The 14,499-nt window shown below is 37.5% G+C and overlaps 1 protein-coding gene across 1 annotated transcript in view; it reads right to left on the reverse strand.

Moving 5' to 3' along the window:
- The window catches only part of CSMD1 (CUB and Sushi multiple domains 1), an 880,549-nt gene extending 879,699 nt beyond the window's left edge, over positions 1–850 (reverse strand). Inside the window, exons 1-2 of the mRNA XM_018562582.1 lie at positions 786–850; positions 69–181 (exon numbers count right to left, since the gene is read on the reverse strand). Of these exons, the coding sequence (XP_018418084.1) occupies positions 69–181; positions 786–850 (178 nt within the window). The remainder of the gene's footprint in view (positions 1–68; positions 182–785) is intronic.
- Positions 851–14,499: the final 13,649 nt, after the last annotated feature.

Consider the following 14,499-nt stretch of genomic DNA (forward strand, 5'->3'; position numbering starts at 1 on the left):
ATATGTGTAAAGAAAAATAAGCATGACTTTACAGGAGTACAAAAAAGTACCACTGTTATCCAACTTACCTTCGTACACAGCCCTAAATCCTTGTGCACTGACAGCAAAATCTGTAGTAAACCATAGTGTGAGAATGGAACCTGTGCTTACTATTGAAGATGGAAGCTGAAATCCTGATAATCTGAAAAACAGAAGACACATATATTTATTACACACTGAAATAGTTTTCATCAACATTTTGTGATACTTAAGAATTCAGGCCAGGTAAAAAATATAGAATGACTCCATCCAAATAGTAATAAGGACCGTAATACATGCCAATTTTTTCATATACAGGTACAGAGTATATCATAAATGTACTAACTTGCAACACTTTGTCCTGCATAAAGCTACCTTCCTAAAATATAATTCCTCCCTCCATGTTGACAGACAGATGACTTATTTTGTCACTCATTAACATCCTCTCATCCAGTCCTTGTCATCTCTTTTCTATCTCTACTTTTTTTCCCCGCCGCCTCCACTGACTAACTTAATCACTGCCCAGGACATTGCCAATCATTTCAAAGATGGATGCGATTCATGAGGAGATTTTACCTGTCGAGTTATCTCCACCAAATAATATACCATGTCCACCACATTGAATACTTTTCCTTTTTTCCCTGTCACTGTGTCCCTGTGTTGCCTGTTTCCCTGTCCCTGTGTTGCTAAATCACCTCATAACCAGCCCCCTGAAACCCATTCCTTCACAACTACTGCAGTCACCCTCTTTTCTATTCTATACTCACATCTTCATTATTTTCCTCTCTATTGGCATCTTCTCCCCTCTAAAATATTCACTAGTCACCCCCATACTTAAAAAACCCTCAATGGACCCCACACCAGTGTGAACAACCTAAGACCCATCTCCATGCTTCTATTTACTGTACCTGCAAACTCCTAGAATGCTTACTCTACAACCATCTGAGATGCTAGCTCACTGATAGCAATTTCAACACCTTACAATGTCGCTTTTACCCACAAGCTTCCATGGAAACTGCCCTCCTAAAACTCACTCACAACTAACTGTTAAAAATAATGCCTACTACTTAGTACTCTTACTATTAGACCCTTATTCTGCCTTTTTCTTGCCCACAACAAAAAAACTCCACTCTCTTGGCTTCCAAATCTCCTCTGTTTCCCCTGCTACCAATCTAAGCACTCCTTCAGTGTCTGCTACAACTCTACCTTCTATTCTTCTCTTCCTCTTCTTGTCATAACAGTAAATAAATAAATATTAGCTATAATGCACACACAGACACACACATAGTTGTATTAGATCAAAAGAGAAGACATGAAAACCATAGTTCCTATTCTTACATAACTTTTTTGTTCATACATTATATGGATTTTCTTGCTTTTAAATTAATTAGTTACCATGTTGCACAAAAGTAAACCCTGGGAACTATTAGCGTAACTCAAACACCATGGGCAAAGAAAGTTTAACACTGATCAGTAATATCCAGTCCATAGTGCTCAAATCATACCAACATGAGACAGCATGATTATCCAGAAACATGTATATAGAAATTATTAGCAGATGCACTTTTGTTCTGTTACGATATTGTTCCATCATGTGAAACACGGTGGCAGCACAGAGCCTTTTGAAATATTAATTAGACCTCTTGAACTTTCCAAAATGGAATTTTTAATGCAAGTACGGAAAGGAAATATTTCCCACTGATTACAGGATTTCATTATATATACTTTCCAGGCATAAATGTGTTACATATTGTAAGGTTTATGGAATTTGCAATTGCCAGAAGTCAATTAGGTAAAAAGTGTAAATAATTGCTGGCAGTAGCACAATCAGCTGTCTAACTAGAACTGTAAAAAATCATTAAGAATTTTGTTAGCTCTCCCTCCAGTGCAGCAAAATCAATGCATCGAGTCACCTAATATTACCAATTTTGCACTAATGTACAAGGAAGCAATTAATAATTAGAACATTGGGTAATTATGTTTTAACAGGCAGGTGAATAATAATGTCCATATTTTCTAGTTATCTTGTTGAACAAAAATCCCACACTGTTTCATTTCATTTAATTTTTATTATTTTCTTCTATTGAAATATTTTGCAGTGTTTCACCCAGTCTGCTTCTGAAATCCTACTTCGTGGACATCGTACTTTCCAACACTGATGAAAAATTGTGGATTTATAAATGAAAATTATACAAATATCTAAACAATTTAAGGCACTAAAATTAATTCAGGTTTATTTTCCTAATCGTGAAATATTTAGCTGTACAGGGCAAACAAAAAAGAGCCACAGCAAAGAATGTACATTTAGCCCAGTGGAAACAATTACTTTTTCAAACTGACTGGAGTGGAATAGAGAAGAAACCCTACCATTCTTCCCTACCATTAAACATTGCCAACTAATGGCAAAAGAGAATAATTTCTTTTGACTTAGTGAGTCACCTTGGAATTTACAGTAGATTAAAATAATTGCTCCTTTTGCCTAAGTGATCTGGGTTAGTTTTGAAAACAATAATGTAGTACAAGATAAACGGTATAATAAGTGTTTTTCATTATCACAGGGAAAATTGAATGGTGTATCAAGCTATTCATCAGCAACTTGCCATAAGGTCACCAATACAGTATTGCCATCAACAGAAACTTGATAAATTCAGGTAAATTATGAAGGTAATAAACGAGCATGTATACTTTGTATCTAATAAAAGTAATATAATAATCTATTAAGTGTTGATTATTAGAGGTGTCTTGATTATTAGGAGTGTATTACTAAAAGGTCAAAAACTACTTTTGTGTATCTGTACACAAAAAAGTTTGGCAAAGTGTTTTTTCCCCTCCCCTCTAAAGGCTACATGACTGGTGTCCCAAGCACATAGCCTCTTATCCCAAGAGATGTATTACTTTAGACAGGATGAGTTTTACTTTAAACCTAGCATCTGCATTGAGTACAAAAAAGATCTTATTATAAGGTCATGGGACTACGTTTGTGCATCTGTACACTTTTAACAAATATCACAGTATTGACTAGTGAACAATACGAAAAACATGAACTTATACCAGAAGGGTTCCCCTGATGGTCCCCTTTAAAATAATAGTGCTCATCAGTGCCCCCCCCCACGCTGGCATCTGTCATCTCCACCCCACCTGGAGCTGCTCCATGCTTCTTGCCCCTGTATGGGCTGAGGCAGCGGGAACCCGAGAAGAAATGGATGGCTGCAGCTAGTGGGGGCAGAGGGGGGAGAGGCTTTTAATACAGGACAGCCAAGCCGGAGGACAGAGGAGCTGTGTGGGGGAGAGAGCAGAGAGGCTGTCATCCTGTCAGTTTCAGGATGATAGCATCTCTGATATTTACTGATCCTCTGTGCAGAGCAAACACTGGAGTGATCAGGTGATCACTCCAATGTTTGTGAACAACTGGGGACATGTAGTACTTGGTGTCCCCAGTTATAAATGAACAGGAAGTGCTTTACATCATTCATGATTTTTTCAATGGGGAGAAGCACTCACTACAGAGGCTTCTACCCATTAATTTTACTACCCATAGTAAATAGTTTACTATCATCAGTTTCTGAATGAATAGGAAGCCTCTGTACTGAGTGGTGAGGTTGTAGGAAAAGAGATTGAGGGCTCTGTGTCTTTCTATTTAAAAAAAAGAAATGTCAGGGATCTGTTTAGACCCCTGATATTTCCCAGAAACCCCCCAACAGTAAAAAAATAAACACAATGAATAAAAAAACTAAAAACAAAACACACCCTCCACCCACACAGATAACATACATGTGCAACAGTGTGCATCATATTGTGGTGTATGCCATGCACATGTGCTGCCTTGTTAGAACACACCGCAGTGCTTTATTTGGTTTGCATTTTTTTAATAACATTAATTTAACTGTGGCAGTGCATGGTAAAGTGTTGTGATGCATTTCCGTGCATTGTGATATGCTGTGTTGCAATACAAAATATATGCCTGCATAATTTTATCACAACACGGACCAGCACAGTGCACAAACGATTTTTAACATAAGTTGCTTATTTACAATTTTGCATTACTTTACAAGGCGCAATTTAAAATGTACAAATATGTGTTATTTAATTAACTCAATACAGTTTTAGCTTTTAGATTTAGTCAGAAAAGTATTTTTTTTGTACACTGATACTGATCTTAGTGTGCTTTTATCAATTGAATTGTATTTTTTTTATCGGTTTCAAATTGATTTTATAAACATTTGCGCAATTATCGCAGGGCCTACAACATTAGTAGCACCATCTTTTTATTCTACTGGGCCTGTGCTTTCAGAAATTCATGGTTTGGGAGGTCTTTCACAAACGCTAGCAACGCAGCAATAGAAAATCAAAACAATGGGATAAATTGCAAAAATGCTGTGGCCAGCTGAGGTTAAAAGCATTCCAGAGGCCTTGGCAGCGAAAGGGTTAATCCCCATGGCTGCCTCTTGTTCTGCTAACTTACAAGATTGATATTTATTGTATTCCATGTGTAATTTTCTTTACTATATGTACGCACTATGATCTCCCAGACCTGTACATTGCCATCTCTCATCATCGGGGTTCTTACATGGGCAGTTTGGTTGGATGGGGTTGAGTTTAGTCATCTACCTTATTTTTGTAGCTCCCCCATCTACTAACGTTTGATGGATTGGGACCCTGGGTCTGGGAGATCCTATGCGCTTATGTATTATCAGTTTTGTGGGTTCTCTGTCCTTGTCAATGTTCTCCTGGTGAAGCCTACCGCAGCTCTCATGGTGGATCACGGAGTATCGGTTCTTCTGCTGGACCACAATCCTGCTGGAGGTTCTGACTCTCTGTGAATTTTACTTGTCTCTATTTTCTAGTTGAGATTATCGTTTCAAATCACTTGGTTACCATTTTCTATTCCTCATAGCTGACTATTGTTTTACTGAACTGAATGATTGATCCCTCATATGCTTTTTCCTCTTGACGTATATATATATACAGTGTGATCTCCCAGACCTATATCTTACCATATTCCACCATGGGGATACCTCAGTGGGTGGGTTGGTTGGATGGAGTTGTGTCTATCCATACAACTCCATTTTATACTTCCCTACTTCTACCCATACTAGGTGAATTTGTGCCCTGGGTCTGGATGGTCCTCTATAATTTTGCACTGTCAACTCCATGTTCTTTTGAGCTACACTTATCTGGTGGGTATTTGTCCTCAGGATGGCAGGGATCACTCTCTAGCCAGCTTATTATTTTAATTGTTACCTGCTTCACCCTAACCTCTGTTTGCTCTTGTGGACATTGCTACCTGCCTCCTTGTTGTCATGAGGCATCCTTTCCCAGAATTGCTCCTGTACTTGCATCCCAAGGATGGGTTTGGGTTGTGTGACTCTTTATGGGAGTATACTGCTGGTTCAATTTCAGCTATATGGTGTTTCAGTGGCTACTGCTGGACTCTGCCCCCCCTCGGGGGATGGGGGTCTTCAATTCTCGTTATCTGCAGCGTATGCCCTCTCTTTCCTCTTCTTTTTTGAGGTGGTCAATTGGGTCTAGTGACCCTCCAGATGGGAGAAGGCCGTGCTAATGACCACCAGTATAGTCTGGGGATGCTTTTGCATGCTTCCATTGTTGTTCAGTTTTATTTGTTTTTCATTAAACTGGAAGTCAATGCCCAGAGTCGCTCAGTGGCTCCGCATCCCCTGCACTGAACTCATCCCCGTCAGGCACCGAACACCCTGGGCAATTTTTCTCCGGGGTAGTTCATTGAAAAGTTTCTTATACTCGCGTAGCTGTACTTGTTTTAGTTTCCCTTTCTTATCCATTCAACTCTATTTCTTTGTGTTCTTCCTTGGTGTTCTTTTCTCTTTTTCTATTCCTCTCTGTTTTCTGAGCCGCTATCTCCCTCCCCCCTTTTTTCCCTTCCTTTCCCTCATGTGACTGCGAGGAGTACCCTTGCTTATATGCTCAGTGTTCCTTTTTGGCCTAATGTCACCCATCGAGAACTGTTTGTTGGTCTTTCTCAATGTGTGGGGCTTGAATACCCCTGGGAAAAGATCCAGGATCTTGTATGAGCTTAAACGTCTGTGTGCTGACATTTGTTTTGTTCAGGAGACCCACTTTAGATTGGACCAGATCCCTCAGTTTCACAACTGTCATTTTCCCCATGCATACCATTGTTGCTCCCCTGATTCCAAAACCAAAGGGGTGAGTATCCTTTTCCACCATAGTTCCAACTGGAAAATGGTCTATGCATGGCTCTGTCCAAGTCAACAAGCATATTCACAACATTCATAACCTTGCAGCAACGCATAAACGTAGCCTGGCAGCTTTTGGTATGGGGAGCTTGCAGGTTTGCAGATTTACTGGAAATCTCTCTGCCCTCATCAGACGTAATCAACCACTGTACAAAAATGGAGAAAACTGTGGAAGACTCCTGGCCAGGGTTTTGAAATCTAAGTGGGAACAGTCGTTCATTTCGGAAATTTTGAACCATTGCCACGCTAAGGTTTCCTAAACTGAAGACCTAGGCCGAAGCCTTTCAACTTTACTATACCTCTTCATACAATCCTGAATCTGATTTCTGTAGATTTGTATGCACCTTCCTTGGTTTACTACAACCTATGCCTGGATATTGCTACAGTGGTATTACTTAATTGTTAAAAGCAATGACATTGTTGCTGGATAAATATAAACATTGGGGCTGCTTTACTAAAGGCAAATAAGCTGTTCACTTTGCAAAGGAATTTTCCCTTAGCTTGGTGAATAAGCCTATTCAATTTCCTTGCAAAATGAAAATCCCCTTGTAAAGTGAACAGCCTATTTGCCTTTAGTAAATCAAAATCCAGAGTTTGAGAGGTTCATTGATTTACCATGTGTTACATTTTGGCATGCATATTCAAATTCTAATAGACAGTACAATGTTAAAATGGACCTAGCAGGTGAACTCACACTTCACATGAAGTAGGGCAAACCAGTAAAAGAATACTGTTTTCTTGCAATAAAAAGGCCATCATGTGATTAAATGAAATCCATCATATGGTCAAATATGACATCATCTTTGGCAACTATTGTAAGTGTTTAATTTAATTAAAGTTGCAAACAGTCTATCGTTTTTTTTTTTTAGCATACAAGTTTTTTATTGAAATCATGAAAGCATCGATACAATTAAGACATTGTCATTGATGTTATGAATGACAAACATTTGTTACACGTTATATGTTTCAACCATTGATACAATTCCAAGAAATTATTTAGAAACCGGAAGTCGATCCTATCGTTTTTTTGAGCAGACCATGACTGGCAGAATTGCAGTAATTATAAGTCAGACACCACTTCGAAGCAGAGGCTGCATATGGACTAAATAAATATGAGCTCTGCCATTTGTATTAACAGCTATACATAAAACAAGAATATTATTAATAATACTATTTTATATTATAGATTAGGATGTAATAGTAAGCAGTTCTATTTCACATTTACATCTAAAAAAATCCAAAACACCTGAAACTGAACAATATATTTGGCAATGTGCTCATCAGCACACACAAGCATGCGGAGTGAACTACAATCCTGGGCTTCATTTATTACAGTGATTATAGACAGTGCAATTGTTATAACAGGGTAAGGAATTGATTTTCTTTCTAAACAAATGATAAAACATGAGCTGCATGATCCTGCCTCTTTGGTGACAGATGTAGATTTCCAGTTGTTGGCATTGCAACAAAACTTTTTGCCAGCTTTATCAAAAGGGAATTGTGAATTTTCACTTTAGGGACATTTGGCAAGATTAATGCATTATGCTTGCTGTGAAAGTAATGGTTTATAGATGGCAATATTGGTTTTTTAAAACTAAAATGACCATGTTACAACAATGATTAAAAGTGAGTTCTGAATGCATTACACCGCAGATAAGAAGACAAAGCTTAATTAAACTGAAACGTGTATTAATAATATAATTAATAATAATAATAACAATAATAGTAATAATAAGAATAAGTATGCAGGTCATTATAAAAGTATTTACAAAGATAGTTCAATGACTGTCAGGAACAATAAGCCACCTACTAACAAATAGCATGTTAAAGTATATTGAGGGTGATACTGATTATTATTATTATTATTATTATTATTATTATCATCATCATCATCATCATCTAGACAAATGCTTAACAGAATAATAAAAACACAATGTAATCAAAAGTATGAAACAGAATTTGTTTCATACTGCCTTTCAGAGTATCATACATGAGTGTAAATGTTGATTCTTTTGATTGTCCTAAAATAAACTCCCTTTTAAGAAATGTTAAACTTCACCCTTTAGCAGGTACAGTGTTCAGGCTTTGCTTGGTAAACTCTCTTTAAAAACAAATGGAAAGAATAAACACTACAGATCTCTAACAGACTTATTTTGAGAACTAGTGCAAAGAACAAGGATGATGTACAAAGTGCAGAAACATGTAACAACAAATTATAAATCATCTCTGGCCTGATCCGACTCCAGTAATACGAAATCCGAATTGATGTCATAGGTTAAGGTAAGTATGGAGTATTATCAACCACACAGGTCAGGTAAGTTAATTCTTGCATTTTATAAAATTTTCTTTATTGTACATTTAGTACGTGTTTGATCGTATGTTGATTTCAATGGAAGATGAGAGATTTATCTGGACCACAGTCACCACAGTACCCAATTTAGGCATGTTTTTACTTTAGGGCTTTTATAATCCAATAATTCTGAGATAAAGACAGAACAGTCCTTAAAGTAATTGTCATTTTACCAACAAAAAATGCTGACAGGTATAAAGTGCAGGGACACACCTGATTTCAAGCTTCCTGTTCTCCACTGAATGCCAGACTGTTCTTGTTGGCAAGGCTCCATAACCTCAACTGGGAAAGATGTGACCAAATAATGACTGCTTTCGTAAATGCAGTTGCCATACACTAGCTGACATTTTCCCCTGTGCAACCCAGAATTTCAACTTGAACATCTGGCTTTTTCATATTTAAACATTCATGGAACAGTCAAATCTGGAAAAGTTGGACTACGTATACCAAACTTTGAGACAAGTAATTCTGATTCATGGCTTTCTAGCTTTAGTCTAAGCACCAACCATGTGAAATATGTTATCAGCCTTGCAGCTTTTAACTGTTATTTTTTTAACACCTTTATGGTGAAACGTCTGAGTCAGCACATTCATTTCCATATCTTACATAAGGATTAATTTCCATATCTTACACAGATGACAAGTAGAGAACAGATAAAGGAGAATCTTTTTCTCCCAATTCTCTTTCATTAACTGTTGCCAGAAAACAAGTCTGCATGCCCAAATAAACAGCATCTTAAAAACTATGTTGAATAACAGCGTCTTTTTCATTTCAGCACCTTACAATAAGGGAGCTCTTCATGGGAAACCAGGATATAAATATACAAATAGGAAAAAAAATGTGATTTTACTGTTTAGAAGGCGCAATGCCAAGTGCATCAACACAATAAAGTAATATAGCTCAAGGAGTCAAGACCAGGCTGCCAAGACCTTGCTTCTATAATCACAGGGCAAGCAGAGCATTTTGGAATGCTAATAATTCTACATGCCCTCAGGTTTTTAATATGTTATTGTGCATTTTATACTATTATATAATGCAAAGAAATTACAAAAACCAGACAAGCAAAAGGGGAAAAAACAATATTTGTTTTTTTCAGGAAAGTAGTTATTAGATTAATGGTCCTTAAACCAGCTCTCAAGAGAATTATGAGAAGGCAAGGCTTACAGATATACTATAGTGAATCAAATACGACCGTATAGGAGTAAGTAAACCAAAGTCAAGCAAGTATTTTAGGGTAACTAAATAGTCACAGCTTTTGCATTACATATATTTAAAGCCTGTGGTTAACATCATATTATATACAGTGGTGGGACTTTGAATACATAGGCTCGTGTCCTTATTGTTGTAGTTAATACAAAAACAAATTATAGTCATTTTTATTTCTAGGTGGCTTATCTAGTATATAGTATTGTGCTGTAATCACAACTATCCTTCAAAATTGAGGGACAAGCAACATAAAAAAGGATACATTAATATGCAAGATGATATATATGTATTTAACTGTATGTTCCCAGATATGGGCATTTTCTGCTCCTCTGGATCTCCACAACGACGGTAGACAATACAACTGTCTGTGTTCTTTTCAAAGATATTTTCCCTCACTTGCTGTCCGTTGTTCAGACAGAAGGAGCAACAACTGCTAACATGCAAACATTTTCAATTACTGCCACCTAAACTGGAAGTAAAGTGCTTTTACAATAAAATGCTAGCAAGTAGGCTTTTACAACAGAAGAGGCTCTGTAAATTCTACCTTGCCTGCTAGCAACTTTCCTCTGAGTGTACACTGAGCCACACATGCACAGCTCAGTGTACATTCTCAGAATACCTTGGGTGCCAGAATGAATTAACTCCCATGTGCATGAGTGGGCATTTTGTAATCCCAGGCCAGCCGATAATCAATAAGGTCACATACATTAAACCCAGAAGAAGATGTGAGCAGCGGCACAGAGGACGAGAGAGATCTCAGAAGTTGCGTCACTAGAGTAGTTGGTTTGGCACCTAAGTGTTGCATAATGTGCAAGTATGCAGTGCATACTTGTACATTATGGCAAGAGAACACCCACAACAATGCAGACTTTAGTTTTGCTTTAACTAAAAAGCTGCATTTCATGCTGCCTGAGATGCTGCTGAAAGTTCCTGAGTGAAAATAGTGGCATTTGTCAAGAGGTCTGACATGGTTCTATTAAACCATATAACATTAACACTGTATGAGGTTCCTTGAAAAGATCCTGCAGAGTGGTAATGTTTGCTTAACATACCATCATTTTTTTTCTTGCTATTAAACTTTCATTTGATGTGTGCCAAACCTTCAACAAGTGAAATCTGTCAAGAGAGCTGTGCTTTGTGGCTTGGCCTGGAGATGCAACTGCAGGACAACTACAATATTAATGGCAGCATGCTATAATTAGGTGGGTAAACAAAATCCCTTTAATTTTCTAAGTTTAACTGGAAAGTACATTTAAGAGCATACTTGACAGCCTGCTATTTTTATTATACAATTGTTTTCCGATTACTATAGATTTTATTTTATTTGTAAAAAAAAAGTACACCTTCCTTTAACCACCTTCCGTCCATGGCCGTTTGTGAACAGCCTGACGGAAGTCTGCTAGGAGGGAGAGGGCGTCTTAAGACACCCTGCCCCTCCCCCCTCTCGTGTGCGGCACTCAGCGCGCACACGAGAGGGGAAACTGTGAGCATGTAAACAGCCAACGATAATATTCACAAATAATTATAAAAAAAATAACACAAAAAATGTTTTAAAGTCCCTGCCCCAGCCACATACACATGCAAACATGCGTCTGGTGCGCCTATGTACGAAAACGACAATTGCGCCCATTATGCAGCACGTTACATATCACCGCGAACATCGGAGTGAGAGCAATAATTTTAGGGCCATCAACCACTGATAACACTAAACTGATGAGCGGTAAAAATTTTGAAAGTGTTGCCTATGGCCAATTTTGGTTGCGGTCGTTTTCTGCGATTTTGCGGGCGCGCACATTTTTAAAGGTTGACTTGTTTAGTGTCTATTTACCCGACGTGACCCCGTCTTTTATATTATACCAAAAAATTGGGGTGAAAATAAATGTTTCATAACATTTTATAGGGAAACATGTTTTTTTTTTCAAAATTTAGGGTACTTTTTTTGTTATATAGTAAAAAATAAAAACCCCAGTGGTGATTAAATACCATCAAAAGAAAGCTCTATGTGTCCCCAAAAAATGGTATGAAATTATTCGTATCAGTACAGCGTTGCATGACGGAATAAACGTCAGTCAAAGTACTGCAGCGCTGAATACTGAAAAATGGCCTGGCCAGGAAGGGGGTGAAACACCCCGGTCTTCAAGTGGTTAAATAAAATAATGTTGCAATCTATAGTAAAAAATAATTTAGCTATATTCTTGTTGTGGAACAACATGATATGAATAACCATTTCATTATTCCTATCCTACATCATCCATTATCATAATATAGTAATTAATGCACTGTTTAATGTATACTTAATTATACTGTAGCTATTCATAAGGATAGCCTTGTGGTAGATGTCCATATTTTACATAATACATGACTCAGGACATAGTTATTAATTAATAAATTAGGACTAAGGCATAGGAGTTTTGTTTGTTTTTCTTGTAGATATTTTAATTTGCAATGTAAACTATATTTGCATGTTGATGATGAAACATACCAGACACTTTCACTTGTAGCAGAATATTATATTGTTAACAGAAGATGGCACTGCAGTACAGACATTTAATCCTCTCTTGTCTGAAAATCAGTTACATTTCTGTTCATATGGAAGATTTTTCTCTTTTAATAAGTAGCTGAACCTAAATTTAGAACTGAATATAACAATATGTGCATGCTGGGTGTCTGATGAATAGTGTGTGCAATCCTAAAGTTGAACTTCAGGGGAAATATACAACTACCCTTGCAGTGGGGCTGCCCCCACACTGCGATAAATGGCTGTTTTTGTCCAGAGTACCATTAAAAAATGATTTTAATTACCTCATGCCTCACTCCCCTGGCAGTCTGTACCCTCCTTTCTCTATGATGCTCTGTGATGTTGACAGGCCCTTGGTGCCCTCATTTGCAATGCAGGACTGCTGGTTCTGCATTTCAAATGACTATGTCAGAGTGCCTACATCTGATGGATGGAGCAGCAAAGAGAAGCAGCTTTCAGGGACCAGTCACAGAGGAAGAAGCCCGCAGAAGTAAGGGATAAGGTAAGTTAGCCTGCCTTTTTAATGGTACCCTAGACAAATACAAGCATTTAACCCTCGCAATGTGGGGCAGGGGGCCCACTGCAAGGCCATCTTTACATTTTCTTTGGAGTTCAACTTTAACGAATATATAATTAAACTACAGCCATGTGTTTATAAACAGACTCCAGGGGGAAGTAGTGGCAGGTGTGTATGTGTGCATGTGTTTGTTGTGTGTGTGGAGGGGGAAGCTCTAAACATTTTTACTTACTATTGGAACTTTTACTCAGTGGTTCATGTGAGTTACTAAATTACACTAATCTTGTTTTGAGTATCAGCTTTAAAGTTAGCTGATTTGATGACTGGATGTAAATATGAGTAAATTGATGTATGAGGTTTTATGAAGCTTTTCAAGCTGGATATAGCTAATTGTTAGCTGGGAAAAAAGTAGTGCCTGACCTTCTTTTCAATTTAAAAGAGAAAAGTGGGGAGAAAAGCAAGACCAGCCCAGTACACCAGCATATGTAATACATCCCAATTCTGGAGGGCCACAAATATGCAAACCCTTTGCCATGCCGATACCAGTTGGTATACCCCTTGTGATTAGATTGGTGATTCAAGAAAGGGCCCAAAAATTGGACTTGCCTCTAAAAACATCACGCTATGCTGACAGCTACCATCCTTTTCCACACTAATATGTGTCTAAATGTTGGTGATCCTTTGGACCCCTTACTTGATCAGAAGTGTAAATAAAGAACAGACTCACAAAAGGATAAAACATTTTATTAGAAATTAAACAAAGACTCTGACTTATTTTTAAAAGTTACATTGCAAAGAAAACATTGTAATCACAGTGCTTCCTTTTAATGGAAAAATGTTGCTCTCCAAATGTGAACCTACTATTTTTATTTGTTTTGTTTTTTCAAAACAGTAGGTCTGGAACAAGACAGATACAATAAGACTATTTGATAGCATACAGTATGCCATACTCCATGTTAGTCTATTTTTATTTTTTTTATTTTCATTGGACAACATTTTAAGAAGTCTAAAGAAAGTGTTTTAGAAGTTCAATGGGGAACCGGGAAATCAGCAAATTGTGAATTTTGGGATTCCTCCTAAAATATATATGCAGATTTTTCTAGCCTGCAGAGTATTATATTGTTTAACGAAACACAATTGACTGAACCCTAAATTGCATGATTTTTCAGCAGATCAGACAAATCTACATGTAGATCTTTAGAATATTCTGCTGCAGTCATCTCTACTCAGCAGCACTGGATTGACTGTGGGGAAGGGGGTCAGTTTTTTTTGGGGGGGGGTCATATCTCTACTCAACAGTAATTTTCTCCTTTTATCCCCATTTGACTAATGCATTCAGAGTTCAGTTCTACCTTAGTTGGTTGATGGAATGTGATGGAATAGCACCATATATATTTTAGTAACTTACAAGAAATGGACAATATAATTATTATTATGCTGGTTATCATCTAAATACCTGTCAACACAGCAGTTATGTTGCACCTACCCCAAAGGAGGTAATAATTCTGCAATGTGTGCCTGGGAACCAGGCAGTAGTTACTATTTTAGCTGTCAGGTACTGGAATATACACTGCGTGGGCAAAAGAGAAAGGCACACACTCTATAATTTTGTTGGACCATCTTTAGCTTTGATTATAGCATGCATTCCCCATGGCATCAT

The sequence above is a fragment of the Nanorana parkeri genome, unplaced genomic scaffold (assembly GCF_000935625.1).
Source record: "Nanorana parkeri isolate BGI_ZX_2015 unplaced genomic scaffold, ASM93562v1 scaffold586, whole genome shotgun sequence".
Lineage (NCBI taxonomy): Eukaryota > Metazoa > Chordata > Amphibia > Anura > Dicroglossidae > Nanorana > Nanorana parkeri.